Raw genomic sequence first — 17,756 nt, 5'->3', positions numbered from 1 at the left:
ACATGAAAGAAGAAAAGGCCGCCCTGGAAGTCCAGAAGCACCTTCGTGGTGAAAAAGAAAGTAGGCATGCTTCCAGCCTGCCTGCGTATGCTGCAAAGTCTCCTTCGGGAGCATAACCGCTGCAATGAAACCCGATCGACCCCTGCCATGCAGGCTAACGACACTTTGACGCATGTACTTGTCGGGTAGAATCAAATGGCATGCAAGCGATGCGGTACCATCAGTGGTACCTGCTTAATTGAGGCCAGTAACGACATAGTTGTAGTTGCAGTAGCCAACAGACTCGGCTTTGACGTCGACGCTACCCTGTCCTTTCATGAGGATCTTGTTGTTGTTGGCAGTGTCGATGACTTCGAAGTACTGGGGCCCCGTGGCCAGGCCGGGCTCGCTGCCGTAGTTCAGACCGGGCTGCAGGGCGACCTTGCGGATCAGCTGGCCGCCGCTCCAGATCTGCAGACGCAGGTTCTCGAGGCCGTAGTCTGCCGCGACAACGGCCCAGTTGACGGCATCCTGGGCGGCGCCGGAGCCGCTGGGTCGGCCCTCGGGGTCCGACTGGCACGACGCGCCCTTCTTGATGGCGCGGTACCACATGGAGCCGACGAGCTGCTTGTTGATGGGCGGGCGCATGCCGCTGGCTTTGAGGCCGTTGTTGAAGGCGTAGATGAAGGACGTGAAGACGGGCTGCCAGGCCACATGACTGTAGTTGCCGTTGTTGGCGTACTCGTACATGGTATCGAAGATCCCTTCCATGCGCAGCGTGCCGATGTAATGTGACTCGCCGCCATCGTTCCAGGTGATGATTTCGACGTAGTCGGCGCGGTCGCCCATGTCGAGGATCTCCGTCATGCGCTGCGGCATGTTGACCTCGCCGGGCCGGTACCAGTGCTGACCGGTCCAGTGCTTGTACTGCAGTGTCGAGAGCGGCATCATGTAAGCCTTCTTCTTGGCGTGCGCGGCCTTGAGCACATTCTCGTCCTGCACTGACGATACGTTGGAGGGGGTGTTGCTGTTCCGGGGCCACGCCGTCTCCCAGCTGAAGACTCCGTCGACTGACTTGCCCCAGTCGTTCATCCAAGTGCTCGGGTTGTCGAAGTAGTTCGGGGTATCGTCGAAGTTGGGCACGAAGTAGAACTTGGTCTGACCGAAGGAGCCCAAGAAGCTGGCCCAGTAGTTGGCGTCGGTCCCCTGCGCGCTGAAGGTGCTCAGGAAGGGCAACTGGTTTGGCCCGGCCCGGTAGTATGCATCGTGCCCCGCATACTGCTTGAGCAGGTCGCTGTAATAATAAGCGTCCTCGTGCTGGGCGAGGTCCAAGCTGAAGAAGAGCTTGAACTGGTTGTCCTTGGCGGCTTTGAAGAGCTGGCTCGTGGCGTCGGTCGCCCAGTCGGCGGTGACATTGCCGATGTTTAGAGCGAAAGCGGCAATGCCCATATTTTTCGCATCGATGACATCTTGGACTGCGTGATTGGTATCAGCCCACAGTGTTTGGACCTAACGAGATTATCAGTTTCTGTCACAACAGAACGAGGGAGCCAACGACAGACCATATAATGAGCGAAAACATCACGGGCAGCAGCCAGGTGAACCAATGCGGCTACCGCAGGTACAAAGGCTCCCTTGCGCATGTTGGAAGTTGAATAGAAGGAAGTCGAAGAAGTGACAATTGCAAGAGTAGAGCAGTGGGCAAGTAAAGATCATGTTTGAGACGGAACATTGGCTACTATATACTCGACGATGGAGGTCGTTGCTGACAAGGAAATACGGGGCCAATACACAGCATAGTAAGCACAATGCCATGCATAGCGCGGCGGCCCGGACGGGATGCAGCGATCATCTGGTCGGTGCTTGGAGGAATGACTGTCAACTCGGCGTGAGTGGCGCGGAGCTCGGCCTCGAAGTGCATTAGCCTCAAGTTTCAGGGGTCAAGTTGTAATGAACCAGTAAGCCGCATGACCCGCTCACTTTGCTTTTGTGCCTTTGGGGGCTTTCTGTGGCAGGACGGCCCATTCTTGGACGATGAGCTCCGAATGGGAAATCGAAACAGGAAGGTGAACGTCAATGTTTGTTGGATTGAGTGCCTGGAATCATTCGGTTTGGGTCAGACGACTGACATGTGTTGTCCAATAGGCAGTCACGTTGCGTCTACTGGAAGTTGCCACTTAACGTGCTTACTACAGTATTACCTTCCGTATCTTATGACCTTCTAATTCTAAGTAATTTTCTGCACACTGCCAAAACTTGCACATCCATCTTTTCTGCTTTACCAAGGTTGTATGTGGCATCTTGTTTTAAGATAGACCGTAGCGGCGCCTGCTCTGCCCCGTTTGTAATCACTAGACCCATCTGTCTAGCCTAGTGATGACAATGGAGTGATATTTCATACAAGGTCAACGGTGTTCCTCCGAATACTCTCCTCCAAACTCGTCCAGCCATTCTTGCCCGTGCCACGAAGCAGTTCCTCCGCACGCTTGCGGAGCACGACATCACTTAGGTCTCTCTCGCCTTGAAAATCGGCGGGGAAGCTGCGGTCGGGATACATCTTGCGCAAAATGGCCAAGATTCCGTCGCCATTAACAGGCTCCGCAAAGGCAAAGATGCGTTCGGATACGACAGTCGGGTTGATAGTGGCGGCGACGTGGAGCAGCGCAACATCTTGGATATCAACAAAGTATTCTAACCCAAGAGGCTTACAATTAGCTTGCTTGCTTGCTTGCTCGTTGCCACACGAACGTTGATGTCAGACGCCCAGATGAGCTTCAGAGTAGCTGTGGTGTCCATGACTTACGTGCAGGCAGACCCGCCAACAGCGCAGGGTTCCCTCGGAAGAGTTCTGCCAGCATCCCAGACGTAGAAGGATGTCCCTGGTGAACTGGGTCCAAACTGGCGCCGAAGGTGATGTTTGGCAGCACTGCGTTCAGCACGAATCCAGGCTTCTTTTCGCGCATGAACTTCCAGGCTGCCTGTTCGCCAAGCGTCTTGCTAGCTGCGTAGACGAGGTACCCTCGCTCGGGCTCGTAAGGAGGATCACGGTACGCAATAGGCACGACCTCGTCATTCCAAGTGTCCGCAGTGACGGTGAGTGGTGTGTTGGGCTTGGGGATCAAGGCCGCGGCTGACGAGGAAGTCAGCACGAACCGCTTGACGCTGGGCTCGGAAGCCGCTGCCGTCAGCGCGTTGACGGTACTGGCAATAGTTCCCGGTATCACATTGTGAGGGTTCGGATCCATGCTGGGATTGGTGGCTGTGTGAATGGCCGCCGACACCCCTTTATAGCAGTATAAAAACGTGTTAGCCTTCCTCTTGCTTCTGGTATATCGCCGGGCATGCGGAGGGTTGCTTTATTGGGTACGCACCTTTGATGACTTGATCATATGCCCCATCTGCTTCTATGTCTGGGACCGTAACGAGCTCGAAGATGCCATGTCCATACTTGGTGTCAAATAGTTCACCAAGCCAAGCATGTTGAGAGGATCGCGGGTGGTCCCACGCACCCTATAGCCGGCACAGAGGAACGCATCGGCAATGTTGGATGCAATGAAGCCATTTACGCCAGTTACGAGGACTATTGAGCCTCTGGGGGGCTACAGTGTTATCGAATGAAGTCATGGCCAAAAGAGAGTTTAGGCACGTTTTGGAGACACCTGTATAGGGGTATGAGCAACCAGCAGAACGGGGCGATAAATATGATCGACACTCGACTGTCTCAATAGATGTGTGTACTTATATACGGCAGAGAAGCCCAGTTTGTAATCCATCTTGCTTCCGGACCCTTTCCTGGTAAACGAATCCCAACTTTTAATTGTAAGCCTGCTGAGAAATCCATTTGATCATGAGACGAGCGCCTGATTATACAGCAGCGATCCACTAAAACCTCACCAACTTTCCGTTTTCGTACTCCGAAACTCCGACTCCGTTTGAGCAATAGTTTCCGGTACATCCGCACAATATCACTTTAATGGCGAAAGCGCCGCCTCTTTCTCTCATTATTGGTCATCTTCTGCGGAAGCTGGCCAGTTATGGTTTTTGGACTGGTTGTTGTGGCACCTTCATGCGGGACTTCACTGCATCAAGACGTAAACGCGATGGCAATTCGAAGGGGGAACAACGGGAAACCACACGTGCTTGACAACCTAAACAAATCGCAATGGAACATCAAGAGACCGTTCATCCCTCGTTGTGCTCCTAGTTGTCTACCGGGGAAAAACCAAACCGTACGCCGCTCGCGTAAAACAGCATCGGTCATCGGTAAGAACGCACCGCGTTTGTATTCACATTAGGTACGTATGCTTACCTAAAGTACTGAAAGCAACTTCAAACAATCGGTCACGGACATGGTCTCATAAGCCTTGAACAGATCCATGTGAGCAGGTGCGACCTACTAGTACACACTTTATTTGAGTAGCCACGGCTAAAAGGCCTCTCACGTGATCTCGCGTAGCTTTGGCGATTTGGCGATACCAACCTCACTTCTTTGTTCATTGATCCCAACCACAATCATTACCACGACCTCAGTCCTCCTCCAACCGCCCTCGTGGCAATCAGATCGAAATGGCACGTCAAAAGAAGCCTGCGAGAAGCATCGCGAAGGCGGAAGAGCGCGCGTACAAGGGCGACAACGAGTCCCAGGATTCGCAACTCGTTATGCAAAACATGCATTCGCTATATGGCATTGGTCAGGTACGTCGATTGGTGGAGCTTGCCATGATCGGCTTCCAGGATTGCTGACAAGGATTTAGCTCAGTTCATCACCATTGCGCTCAACCGACCCCTTCAGTTCATACCAAGGTATGTTTGCTCATCCCTTCTTCAGGGCTTGTGGCCGTCCGTCCGATCCAGCTTTGCAAACATCTCAAGGAGTTTTATTACAGCGCTGACTGTCCAGCCGGTAAATCAGATCACTACCAGAGACCGGTAAGCTTGTCGTGCGCCCACATGTTTAGCGACCTTTGGCGGCTTGGCAGACCTCAACCCTGCCTAGCTTGCCAGCCTAACTCCAGGCAACGATGTCACTGATAATGGTCTTTTTTTTTTTTTTTTTGGGAGCAGACCACGCCCGCAGCGAACGCGTCCATCGTATCCACGTCGCGTCCCCAACCGCCACCACCAGTCACTCGTGCGACCGTGATTGCGACAGAGGCACCCCTTTCTTCCGAACGACGGCAATCCACCACAACAACCAATCAACGGCAATTCAGATCTGCGATTGGTTCCAATACTCTCGCAGATGATCATGCCTCACTACCGAAGCTGCGACCAACGCCGGCACTGAAGAAAACAATGGAGGACGGCAGTCAATCACCCACGCAGTCCAATGAGGGCCGGAGCTATGAACAATATCGAGAGATCCGAGGAGAAGCCTTTGCTTCTCAACTGAAGCCCGCAGATTCTGGCGATCGCTATGAATCACAACGATCCCGTCCCGACAGCGACCACGAGCATGCGACGCTACACGAAGACGAAACAGGCGCCGTGAATTTCGACTTGGGTCAATTTGGACCAGCCGCAGCCAGTCATGCGCACAACCTAAATGATGCCGAGACCGATTCCGGCTCTGATGACGAGGAACGCGATCGCTATTCTTCAGTTGCTCCCGTACCGCAGCCCCGCCGGAGCTCTGGTTTTCTGCCACCCCCATTCGTTCGCAACTCCTCCACCGGGATGCCACCTCCAGAGACGCCAGCACTAGCGACAAGACTCTACCACGCCGGCGGTACTACCGAGCCATTGATGCCAAGTTCGCAGCTTTTTGCCAATACCCAATTCACCTCGGCCATAAAGAAGGTCGCATCTCCAACGTCTTCAAGGCCCTCGCCAGAACTCAACCCAAACACCATCTCGCCGAATCCACAATTAATATCCTCTCCTCTGCGCGAACGTGGGCTCCGGACCTCCCAATTACAGGTCGAAACTTCCAGTCCATATGTCCCCCCACCGTCATCTGGACCCGTACCCACGACCCAAGACCCGTACGATGCTCCCCAGTCGCCCTATTCGAAGCCCCAGAGGATCAGATCTGTGCCAGAGCCTATTCGAGACTACATTCCCTCGCGGAGCTCGCCCGCTGAGTGTCAAACCTCGGTAGGGATTCTCGATGAGTTCGGTGCGGCAAATTCTGACTCTGATATGGATCAGGAGATACGAAAAAGACGTCAACGCCGAGCGAAGCGCAAGCAAGAAGAGGCCACACGGTCCCTCAAGGCTATTCCAATTTCTCGTACTGCTTCCAGGTCTGAGGAACTGATTGAGGTACCATCTACAAACCGAAGGAAACTCGGGTCGCGCTCAGCTGATCAGTTAACGTATGAGGATATCGGCGAGGCACACGAGACGGTCGCAGATTCTCAGGATGCCGCTACCAAGAATACGGAAGCCCCCAAAGATACGGCATCGCAGAAGAACGGAGCTCTGAACTCTGCAGCTCAAGAGACGGGTATTTCTTGTTCGGATATACCTCTGCTCCCAAGGGTGCAGCCTATCAACATACATGGCAGCCGAGACCTCATTCCAGAGACGAGCCCTGCTGGCACAGCGGCAGCCGAACCCAAGGGTCCTAGCCCACCTATATTATCCAACGTGCCAACCGAAGCCGCATCAACACCGCCGTTGCCTCCGCCGAAGAGACTCAAAAGATCCGAGGATGAAGAGACCGACGAGATTGTTATGAGCGACCCTGGTGACCAAACCAAACCTATGGGCTCTTCTCCAATACCCAGCACGGCGCCGCTTCCCTCCTCTCAGTCCTCTCAATCTTCGCGCCGTTCTGATCGGCTCCAGAACGTCGCAACCCCACAACCTGTCCTTTCGTCCAGTGCGCCGAACTTGGTCGATCCTGGTACGAGATCGTCGACGTTAACGACACTCAGTGCCACCCCGAATGTTTCGTCGAGTACAACTCCGAACACCGAAGATGAAGAAGGCGGCGAAGAGCCACCAAAAAACAATCCTTCATCGCCAGCCGCAGCCAAGGTTCAACGCCAGTCTCGGCCACGGTCGGCTATGAAGACTTACAGTCCAGCACGCCAACGTACCCAACGTGATCGTGCCAGAAAGGAGCCTAGCAGACTTGCTCGCCAATCATCGGTATCTACTGATGAGCTCGCTCGGCCCTCGCCATCGCCAGCCTCTATTGCTGGTCAGACACGGGGCTCGAGGTCGTTTAGGGCTGCCAAAGACGCAAGTCTACAATTCCCGTCTGGGATTTTCAGTGGTATGATTTTCGTGACGACAATCGGTTCATCCGACAACGACAAGAAGAAGAAGACCGAGGCCCAGAAGAGAGAAGAGGCCGAAAAGGAGGAGAAGAAGGAGAAGGTAGAAGCTCTGATACGAAAGGGCGGCGGTCACATCATGAATGCTGGATTCCATGACCTGTTTGAAGATCAATCATCCGTCGTTCCCGAAGCTTCGTCTAGGATATCAGGAAGTTGTCTTAGCCTGACTCAAGAAGCAGCCAATGCCGGATTCACTGCTTTGATCACAGACAACTGTTCGCGCAAGGCCAAGTATATGCAGGCTCTTGCACTGGGCTTGCCGTGTTTGTCCTGGAACTGGATATCAGCTTGCAATGCCAAGGGCTCTCTTGTGGACTGGCTGCCTTACATGCTGTGTGCTGGGCCGAGTACTGTCCTCGATGGCGCCTTCAAGTCACGCGATCTACCAGGGTACGAAGCATCTTCTGCGAAGCTATCCGAGACAATCAGTCAACGACCAAAGCTTCTTAGCGAGATGAGCGTTCTCCTCGTGGTCAAGAAGACCAAGACTCAGAAGCACGAAAAACGATGCACATTTTACGCCTTCCTTGCCCATGTTTTAGGGGCAAACCTTGAGCGTGTCAATACTCCCACGGAGGCCGGAGATCTGTTACGAGAAAGAGATGAAGCCGGAAGCCCATTCGACTGGGTTTATCCCGACGGCGATGACACCATATTCAGTGTGTTGACTAATGGCCCACCCACACAAGTCAGTAATACCAAGAAAAGAAAGAGACAGAGCACAACGAACAGCGGCTCCTTTGGAACGCCGCTTCGGAACATGCCTAGAATCCTCACAGATGAGCTGATCGTTCAGAGCCTGATCCTAGGACGGCTCGTCGAGGAAAGAGAGATGCAGTAGCTCTTGCATTTGACAAGGCGTCGGATGGTTGTACAGATATGAGGGTTACAGAGAAGACTTTACACGGTTGGCTGCTTGATTCGCCCGGCGTTGAGGATCATACTGCGAGATACTCCAGGCTTGATAGCGGCTCTATAATCTACTAGGAGTCGGCTTTGTAGGTTGCGATGAGACCGAGCTTGTACGAATGTATTACGCGACAGGGAAAAGAAGTATTACGAGTTATTTGCTACATAATGGAACCGATCACATGGAACATGGTTATCCCATTTCACAGTTGTTACCTATTGGCATGGCCTCTCCGGCGTTTCAGGGGTAAATGGACATGCTATTTACTGGAGAGGCGCTCTCGCTGATATCAGGTGTTGGAGGGACGGGTCGTTGTCGGTGTGGTTCACCGCACTTGCAGGCTTCAATGGCGTTGGTGACCGTGGGTGAGTGAGTAAAGGTAGTCATAAGTAGAGGGCTGTCTTGTATCGTTGTTCTCCTTGGAAGGGTCGGAGAAGGATGATGCTCCGTCTATCGTTTTCAATTTGGGAACGATGGCCCTTTTACTCAAGCTCTCTTTTGCCTCAGGTCTTTGCCGAGACTCTAGGACTTACTCTGAGCTACAGGAAGGGGTTCTCCATCTCCCTTGTGAAGCCTTTTGCGGCACTATTCTTTGCGCTCATAACAACCACCTGCATATGGAGTTACGGAAAGGCGTTCTCACATCTTACTGTCACAAAATACGAAGGTATCTTATAGCTTTGTGATGACCTTGGCTAATCCAGTGCATTAGGCAAGCACGCAGCCTGGTCCTCCAGTCAGCTCTATCAAGTTTCCACAGCATTACCCCCTTGGCCTCTTGGTCAGATATTGAGTTTACCCATATTGGTCCATTCGTGGAACTTATCCTTTCATCGCCAGCTCATCAGTCCAGGGATGTCTCAACGCAAACCTCGGGCGGTTCAAGATGAGAATTTCTAGTTAATTCAAACAACATCATATCCTGTATGGCCCTACATTCAGTACTCACACACTCTGTTCCATGTCAGGTCTAATTCTGTGTACGGTTATCAGTTGTTAAATTGCTTTCGAATCCTTTCTATAAGATGCAACCCCCTCTGGCTGACCCCCCCCCTCACTGACCCCTCCTAATTTCAAATGATTCTAGAGCCCCTAAGCAACAATAATAATATATAAAGGGGTTAAATCTTACTCGTTTCCTAATTAAAGTAGATTAATCTCTTCCTCTTTTTTTCCTCTTTTTACCACTATTAATATAACTAAAGAAGTATATATTACGTAAGCGGTTTAGGCCGTACTGGCCGGCGAAACCATTAACCGTGCGGCTAAAGACTATAACGTTAATAGGGGCACCCTTCGCAACCGAATTAAAGAGAACCCTAGTAAAAAAAGAAGTATAAGGCTTTATAATTATTCACCCCTGCCGAAGAGACCTTTTTAGTTAAATAGGCCCTTTTTTAAGCTAGCCTAAGTTACGCATTAACGTACCGGCTATTTCGTATATACGTTTAGCGTATCCTCTTTATAAAAAAGTCGATTACCTTATTAGTAAACGATAGGTGCACCGTTTTTTAAAACGTTATTCGGCCTTTAAGACTATACGTGTTAAAGTAATAAATTTCCGGCGTTTCGTATATATATTAAACGGGGCTATACGAAAATTTTTTAATCGATTTAATACTATTATTATTAATAGTATACCCCCTCGATTTAAATTTAACGCCGATAAAGTAAGAATTACGATAATAATAAGGAAAGGTATTATAATAATTAGACTTGCCGCTTATAAATCGTTAATACGTAATAACGTCGCTAACCGTGAGTAGGTAATTATTTTAAAGTATATTAGTATTTTTAGAAAGTTTCTACCTCTTTTAATTATTTTTAAAGGCTAATCGGTATAGTAATAGTAATTCCCTTAAGATAACGATAAGGTTAACTGCCCCTATAAAAACTAAGCTTTTAAAGCTTCCCCTAAAAAGTAAACTTTTAACCTTATTGCTTTAAAGTGGCTAAAAAAAATGTTTATCCCTTTTACTTAGCTTAATAACCCCGAGTAATAAAAGTTATTAATTTTAAACGACTATGGTAATTATATTAACGAGGACTTTATATTAACGACCTTAAAAGTTAAGGTCTAACTCTTTTATCTGCCACTATATAATAACTATATTCTCTAGCCTTTAAATATTAATTATTTTAGGGTGTTAAAAAGGAGGTTCTAAATAGAGCTCGATTTAGCGTACGCTATTATTAATAATAGCTACGTTAAGAAGGGAAACTTTCTTCGCGTTTAAGATAAAGCTCGAAAGGTTGCTTTTACCCCTAGTATTATTATTAGTGGTTAGTTAATATTAGGGCTTTGGCCGATTAATATAAATAAGCCGATAAATAATAGGCTTAAAAAAGCTGTTATATTTCGAACTATCGACGACGTTAATAAAGCCGAGGATACACGCCGGCCTATTTAAAAGGGGCTAGGGTAAGTAGTAATATTTAAAACTAGCCGGTAAGTTAAAGATTTAACGATAGCGGTGCTTAATAAAGAGGTGATATACTCTAATGCTATTAAAAGGTAGCTGTGAACGAAGTTCGGTAAGAGTATTAATAATTTAACGGCCCGGATCGGCCGGTTAAAGCAAGAAAAAGCCGGTCTAAAGGTAGATCTAGAGAAAACAAGAGTTTAAAAAAAGAGAAAGGTCGACGAGGACCCTAATAAAAGCTTTGTTTATATATTAAATATCAGGGAAGTTTAAAGGGATGTTCGGGAAGGTCGGCCAAAAAAAAGGCCGAAAAGGGGCGCCGGTAAGGTAGTGGAAATTAATGCAAATCGAGCTGGTAATAAGGGTGATTTTATTATAGTGCGCACGAGCCGAAACAGACCTTAAAATGCAGTATATGTTACTTAATTGACCTATCTATTAATGTTGTTGTTAATTTTTATATTTATTTTAGGGGGGTCAGTGAGAGGGGGGGTCAGCTAGAGGGGGTTGCATCTTACCACCAAAAGGCTATCTACTAACTTCAAGTGTTTCTTACTTTCCACTGTCCTCGTTGAAAAAGAAATAGGGGCAACTGGTTGAGATCCACCCATCTACGGCGCCACGGAAGGTGGCTAGGTGTTATAAGAAGATTGTTTTTGAATAGTTTGATTGTGAATCCAGCTTGGAGGTTATCTAAGGAAACACACATATCGGGACCCTGGCTCCCTGATAAGTTTTCGTAACTGGCCAGTTCTGTTCAGTGATGGATTCGTTTGCTATCATTGGCTTGTGACCATATCTTTTAATCCTTTAACCAAGCGTGTCCGTCACAATAATGGGCACGATATGCGAACATGAGGCTGTCACCAGTGGTCGTACATATATTGCTTAAAAACCAACCAAAGTGACAGTCATATTTCCCATGAAGACGATTCACTCTGTAAACGTGTCCTGAGAGACAGACATTTGTGCAAACTAGGTAAAGCACAGCCCTTAAAGACATAGACGGGGAAGGTATGGCTGCACGTAGTACTATAAACGAAGCCCCTGAGGAGTACTACTCCAGGATTAACCATCAATGACACCGTATTCGCGTCTTGTTTGATGAATACCATGCAGGTTACATACATTATTTGCTCTTCTTTTTACTTCTAGTATATTTGCAGTTCATCAGAGGCGAGTCTCCTTCCCAGCTTCTGTAGCATCAAAATGCGAGGCATTCTATTATACGAACACTTGGGGGCACGAGGGTGCCAGTTGCTCCCAGCCTTTCGCAACATCGCCACTAGTATACGGTAAGTCACCTTCGGGATGCTTTCTTTCCTACATATCCCACAGGTTTGCCACGCCGATCTATCGTGGAGCTGCCCGTATTCCCTCCGGAGGCATCCGGTTTCTCCCTGTGAGAGCGACAGTAACGTCGCGAGTCAAGCTACGACGATCACCAGTCCTTCCTACATCTACATGGACGACCAAGGAATTTTCCGAGTTGCCAGCACGTAACCTCGGGCTTAGTCATAATGACCGCACAGGCGGGTTTTTGTCGCGCTGAGGCCGGGAGCCGCAGGGAGACGCGCGGGTCTTTCTCCATTCGTCTCCGTCGTCACCATTTCTGCGGTGAGAGCGTGTCTCCTGAACCGCCAACGCATTCGTTCTCCTGAAGGAGTCAACACGTTCACAAATCAAGTAACAGGTTACAATACGTTTTTGACCGAGTGGAGGGTGTGAATCGAGTCCGAAAAGTTGGTTGACCCGCCTGGGATGCCAAGTTTCGCGTGCCTTGCAGCGTTGCACTTAGGCCAGGGACCGAGGTGCAAACGGACTGGCTAGGCTGGACAGTAATGCAGTTTCGCTCCGTGGATCATGGGAGCTAGTTGGTGGTTGATCGCTCGCTCGCTTGTTCTGCATTGCAGCAGTGCACTATCTCCAGCTTCTCCTCTAGTAGTAGCCCGTTCAATTGGCGCGCGTTGGTGAAACTCGAGGCGGCAGAGTTGTGCTTGGTGGCAGAGCTCCGGGCAGCCGAGGGAACATTGTTCCAGTTCGGTCGTCTAGGACGTCATCCCGCTCTTTAGTTTTTCGGGTGGGTTTCCTTGTCGCGACCTTGTCTACTACTAGTGTCTCTATAACATCGCGGTGTTATTAACATTGCGCCATTCGCAGCGGTATGCCAGCACAGTCAACACAGTACCCGAATTGGGTGGGGTGGTTCTTCGTCGGTGCGGTGGAGTAGGCGAAGCGGCGACCGATAAACAGGAATGGAATCGAAGGGGGAGAGAGAAAAGAGACATGGATGGATGACCGGATGACAGAGTGGAGAGGAGAGAGACGATGGCGAAGAGAGTGAAGAAGCGACTCGCGACCGCAAGACAAGACACGACAAGACACGACACGACGAGACGAGACGACGAGAAACGAGAGACGGGGAAAGTGGAAAGTTTCATTCTCCCTGTCATATCAATCAGTCAATCAATCCGATGCTGCTGTCCGTCCTGCTGCACGCACGGGGAGGAGGCAGCGGGCAGCACGTGGGCGAACCCCAGGCTATCAAGAGGGCAGACGGGCAGACAGGTAGACAAGGCAGCCTTGCATCAATTTCTCCTATTTGCCTGTCAATGAAAGGTTAGGAGATTGTGTGAGGATGGATCTGGCTGGCATTGGACGTTGAGCATGCCCGCAATCCCGTTCCATTTTACGGGAGGACCAGATCAATTGATCATCCCCAGCCCGCGCGATTCTTGCATGGGACGTACGATGTAAGCCAGTGCTCGAACGAGACGGATGCGGGGCAACCACCCACGGCCCCGTAGTAGTAGTAGTAGTAGTAGTAGGCCATGGGCACGCTCTCTCTCTCTCTCTCTCTCTCCCCTCCCTCTCTATCTCTGTCTCGGCCTTCTCACTAGAGTAAAGTGCAATCTCTCCGGTGCTACACACCCAACGGCCGCCATCGTGAAATATACCGCAAATGGGACCTTGAAGGATGTGCTCGTGCGGGAAGAAAAAGAGCCAAGAGGTTGATAAGTGCCCGGCTCTTTTTGACCCTGCCCGCCCGCGACAAGGCTGCATGCCAATAGTTCAATGTTCGCTAGCAGTCATGTACCTAAGCTACATAACATGGTTAGGGCATTACAGCAGCCACACTGCGGGCAGCAGGTTGTTATGGTAGCAGCAATACCACACTGGAAGCAAACCTTTTGACCGACCACCTGGCCATGGCGCTGGCCCCCGGTGAGAAAGAGGACGATGTGAGGGAGTGAGTGCATGGCAGCATGGTGCGCTGCAACCATTGTCTGACCACAACTCCAACTCTCCAGCGCTGATCTCTGGGCATCCGCGCGGGAGCAGGGCGTTTCAAGGGTGATATGTTGCGGTTATGCGCGTAAGCCCAGTCGGGGATAGTCACCCTGCCGCTACTGCTGCTGCCGATGCTGGGGCTACACACACACACACACACACACACACACACACACACACACACACGCACGCACGCACGCACATACGATAAGAGCATCTCCCCCGTCCGTCGTAAGGATACTTTGGATGGTACAGTAAGTACTTGCAGGTGTAGCAGAAAAACCTGGCGTGATGTTGGCGGAAAGTTGGAGTGGATGTCTGACATTTTTGCTGGGCCGTTTTGGGAGAAATAAGCTGTGGTCCGGCACCACCTTGCTCGGCAGGCGTGTGCCCAGCTACGTGGTAGGAGGCAAAAGAAACGACCCCCTAGTCAAGTACCGATTTTCACGCTAATGATACCAACTATGCTGTTTTTGGTGCGTTTTTTTGCCGATCGCTATCATACCCCTGATCGCACACACCTCATCGGCGCTGACCTCGTCGGCGCCCCCTTTTGATCGATTCCAGCTGTTTTTGGTGTTGTTTTTGGTGATGTTTCTGCCAATTAGCTACACCCACACACTTACACCTACACTTACCAACGCTCAACAACATAGTTCAACAACTCACGAAAGAGCATCGGCACCGTATTTATACCTTATTTCACGATGCTGAAGATTGGTTGATGGAACTGTTATCTACGATGCCGCAAGGGTGTCAGGATGTGATCAATGCTGATGGGTATCACACGAAATGGTGATGTATCTTCTAATTCCACAGATGTTATCAATGCGAACTGGTGTTTTTGATCGATACAGCTGGTGATGCTCCGAAAATGCCTTATTTTGGTGGTAAAATCGGCCAAATCGGATATGGTTAGTCTTGGTTGATCAAAGGGTGTGCACTGGCCAAGTACACGGTGGATAGGCACTTATTTACCCATCATACTATGTAGCCCAGGCTGCCAGCGCCGGCAGGTACTGTGTCATATGCGCCCCTCGATAAGTATTATATGCGTCCTCGTCATTAAACCATCCATCCAAAACCAAAGTTTGGTAACGGTTTTACTCGTGGTTCAAGCACAGGTTTTGAGGCCTGTAATGACGTGCGCAACACCAGCTGCAGACGACGACGACGACGACGACAACAACAACAACAACAACAACAACAACAAGGAGACTCGAAGGAAACAGGTTGTCAGACCGTCGACTGTAACGTACATGACATCGGATGAGACAATGCGACCAGCTCCTGTCTTGGGGCGGTATTCCCACTTGGTACGTGTAGGCCGGAAGAGGCATTGCATGAACATCCTGCAATGTCTTTCTCGACCATCCCAGCATGCATCAGTCGAGGGTGAGTGATGATGTTGTTTTCATGCAGTTGCGTTGATGGAGGTTGCTGACGGCTTATCTCAGTCAACCTACCTACCATCTATGTAGGTGTCTCTCCAATGGCTGTGCCGGCGGCTGGCAGGCTGGCGAACACGGATAATAGGCCTTCTAGGTTGAGGGCATCCACAAAAAAGCAGGTGCACTATGTACCCGGCCGTCCAATCGCAGGGCCAGGATCCGGATGCGGTAATGGATAAGCCACGAGGGGAGCTGAAAAGATGGCCGAATCCAACCAGATACCGATGAGCTTCCACAATCATTCTCCGCTTGGCTGCATTTTGCATGCATGCGGTGCTGCATGTATCGTGACCGGCAGGGTTGATTACTGAGGCGGTCTCGACTCCGGAGCCCCAGAAACCCGCACGCCCATCCGCCGTGCTGCTGCACTGCAAGCATCCCTCGACAGCACCTAGTCTAGGTAGGGTATGTAGTTGGGTAGGTAGCATCCATCCACCACGCCGGCGCCTCTCGACTATTGAAGTTTCCATGGCATGTCGGACGGTTCGCCTTCCTGTTCTATTTTCTCTCTCGGATTGCAATGAACGCGGGAATGAGTTCATCAGCCCAGTGTGGGTAGGGAGCTAATTAAGGGCCAGGGGCACATTGTTCATGGGCGCGGGCGCGGGGTCCGCTCTTGGCCCGGCCGAAGATGGCCATTCTCTGGCCTTTGCGCACAAGTCTCGACATCATACCTTGGCTCGTCGACCTGAAAAAAAGAAACACAAAAGCTAGCAGGACGTCACGACGTTTCACTCGGCCCCAGTCCCAGCTAGTTGTCAGCTAATGCCCGTCGTCCACATGCTCCGACCGCCATGGGCTGTGCATAGCAAAGGAGGAACGGACCTGTGCAAGCAATATACGTGACGGCGGCGTCTCTGAGTAAAGCCCGTCGCCGTGTTTCCTTTTGACTCGACGGGAGAACCAGCCAATGCATAGCCGAGTACCCGTATCATGTAAACATGAACAAAACCCACCAGCGAGGATTGGGGGGGGGTTAGCCTGCGCTACATCTCGCCTAGACTGCTAGACACTTGTAGACTGGCATGGCAGGCTGGTCGAGCTGGCTAGCAGGACAGATGTGCGTAAATTCAGCCAGCCAGGGTTTTCCGGTCGAGAGCTTGCTTGCATATCTGAGCCAGCCTGATAACGCGACGACGCCAGTGTCAGCATGAGTATGGATGTTTCGTCAAATCGGGATTCCCATCTTGACCACATTCCCATAGCTGCACTGTTTCTCTCGCGCTAACTGGCAAGTGGAGGCAGAGTAACCCAGGCCAGAGCAGTAAGTACCTACCTGGTATGTAAGTAGCACGCATTCGAAAGTAGTTGCCAAGTACTCCGTGTATCATCGTCTCGCCGCACACCCCGGTCCTCGAAGTCTATTCGCTTGCCATAGGTTTATCACATCACCACTCGACCAGAAGGCCCGCGAAAGGAAAAGGCAGTGAGTGATGCTCTGTGTCTTCGCCTCCTCTTCCTCCTCATCTTTTCCCGTCCCGCACGCTTCGGCAGGCGGCACCATTGATGAACCTCTTCGCATTCTCGGGCCCGGCTCTCTGACCTAAACGAGTTATCAGATCGGTGCTCGGGTCAGTTGGTTTTTGGTACAGGCAGACACGAGGTGGATACCTCTTGCGCAAAGGGAGAAACGGGCTGTAGAAAAAAAGGCTGAAGGCCAGTAGCCAGTCGCACCACGACCACTCGGCATCTCCGCCCAATACAGCCACAGCCACAGCCCATCCCACCGCCTCCGTCTCAACACATGCCTCATAAATTCGTATTCTCCACCACGGTGTGAGGTGAAACGCCCAGAGAGCGGGAAGAGGGAGGACTGAGGCCGCGGGCAAAGAGATCTACGTCAGATCCAGGGTCCTCCGTGCCTCGCCGTCAGCTAACCGTTCCCTGCTGAACCCTTCATTACTGTTGCTGGGGAGCTGGATTTGACCTCCGAGACGCGACCCAGCAGCACCCCGCTGCCAGCTTGCCAGTTTGCTGCAAAACGTCACGATAACATCGAGATTAACTATTTCGGATTGCCGAAGCTTGACTGTCGAACGACAATTACATCAGCCACACCATACTAGATCGAATGCCTTGATTGGCCCGACTGTGACGACCGGCGTCTGGTCTTTGTCAATCCTGTTTTCATTTTTTTTCTTCTGGCTTGCTTTGGGCGAGGCGTCTTACGCTTCATACAAACACAACACCTAAGCTTGAGGAAGATTGGCCGGCATGAACGGCACGCCGCACGACGGGAGCTTTTTGCCGTATCATACACAGATGCGCGCATACCTCAGATAGATAGAGATACATAGCTTATTCTGTCGGTGACCATCGGTATGCCTGCACTGTGACATTCTCGAATCCCCAAGCGGCTGCAGGGCGGAGGATCCTACAGAAAGAAAAGTTTCTGTCCGTGGGATACCCCAGC

The 17,756-nt window shown here is 50.8% G+C and overlaps 3 protein-coding genes across 3 annotated transcripts; 1 reads left to right on the top strand and 2 right to left on the bottom strand.

The window, feature by feature from the left end:
- Nucleotides 1–234: 234 nt before the first annotated feature.
- PG986_001450 (uncharacterized protein) lies at nt 235–1,622 on the bottom strand (the record flags this gene model as incomplete). Its single annotated transcript, XM_066837672.1, has 2 exons — nt 235–1,488; nt 1,542–1,622. 2 exons carry the CDS (start codon nt 1,620–1,622, stop codon nt 235–237), a joined length of 1,335 nt encoding a protein of 444 aa, XP_066706565.1.
- Nucleotides 1,623–2,374: 752 nt separating this feature from the next.
- PG986_001449 (uncharacterized protein) lies at nt 2,375–3,224 on the bottom strand (the record flags this gene model as incomplete). Its single annotated transcript, XM_066837671.1, has 2 exons — nt 2,375–2,670; nt 2,783–3,224. The coding sequence occupies 2 exons, from the start codon at nt 3,222–3,224 to the stop codon at nt 2,375–2,377; spliced, it is 738 nt and encodes a 245-aa protein (XP_066706564.1).
- A 1,321-nt stretch (nt 3,225–4,545) lies between these two features.
- On the top strand, nt 4,546–8,109 carry PG986_001448 (uncharacterized protein; the record flags this gene model as incomplete). The annotated part of the gene is made up of 3 exons (XM_066837670.1): nt 4,546–4,674; nt 4,734–4,782; nt 5,057–8,109. The coding sequence occupies 3 exons, from the start codon at nt 4,546–4,548 to the stop codon at nt 8,107–8,109; spliced, it is 3,231 nt and encodes a 1,076-aa protein (XP_066706563.1).
- Nucleotides 8,110–17,756: the final 9,647 nt, after the last annotated feature.

The sequence above is a fragment of the Apiospora aurea genome (assembly GCF_038362705.1).
Source record: "Apiospora aurea strain CBS 24483 chromosome Unknown utg000001l_segment0_segment0, whole genome shotgun sequence".
Classification (NCBI taxonomy): domain Eukaryota; kingdom Fungi; phylum Ascomycota; class Sordariomycetes; order Amphisphaeriales; family Apiosporaceae; genus Apiospora; species Apiospora aurea.
Note: the sequence above shows the minus strand (reverse complement) of the source record. Positions and strands in the feature narration are given on the sequence as shown.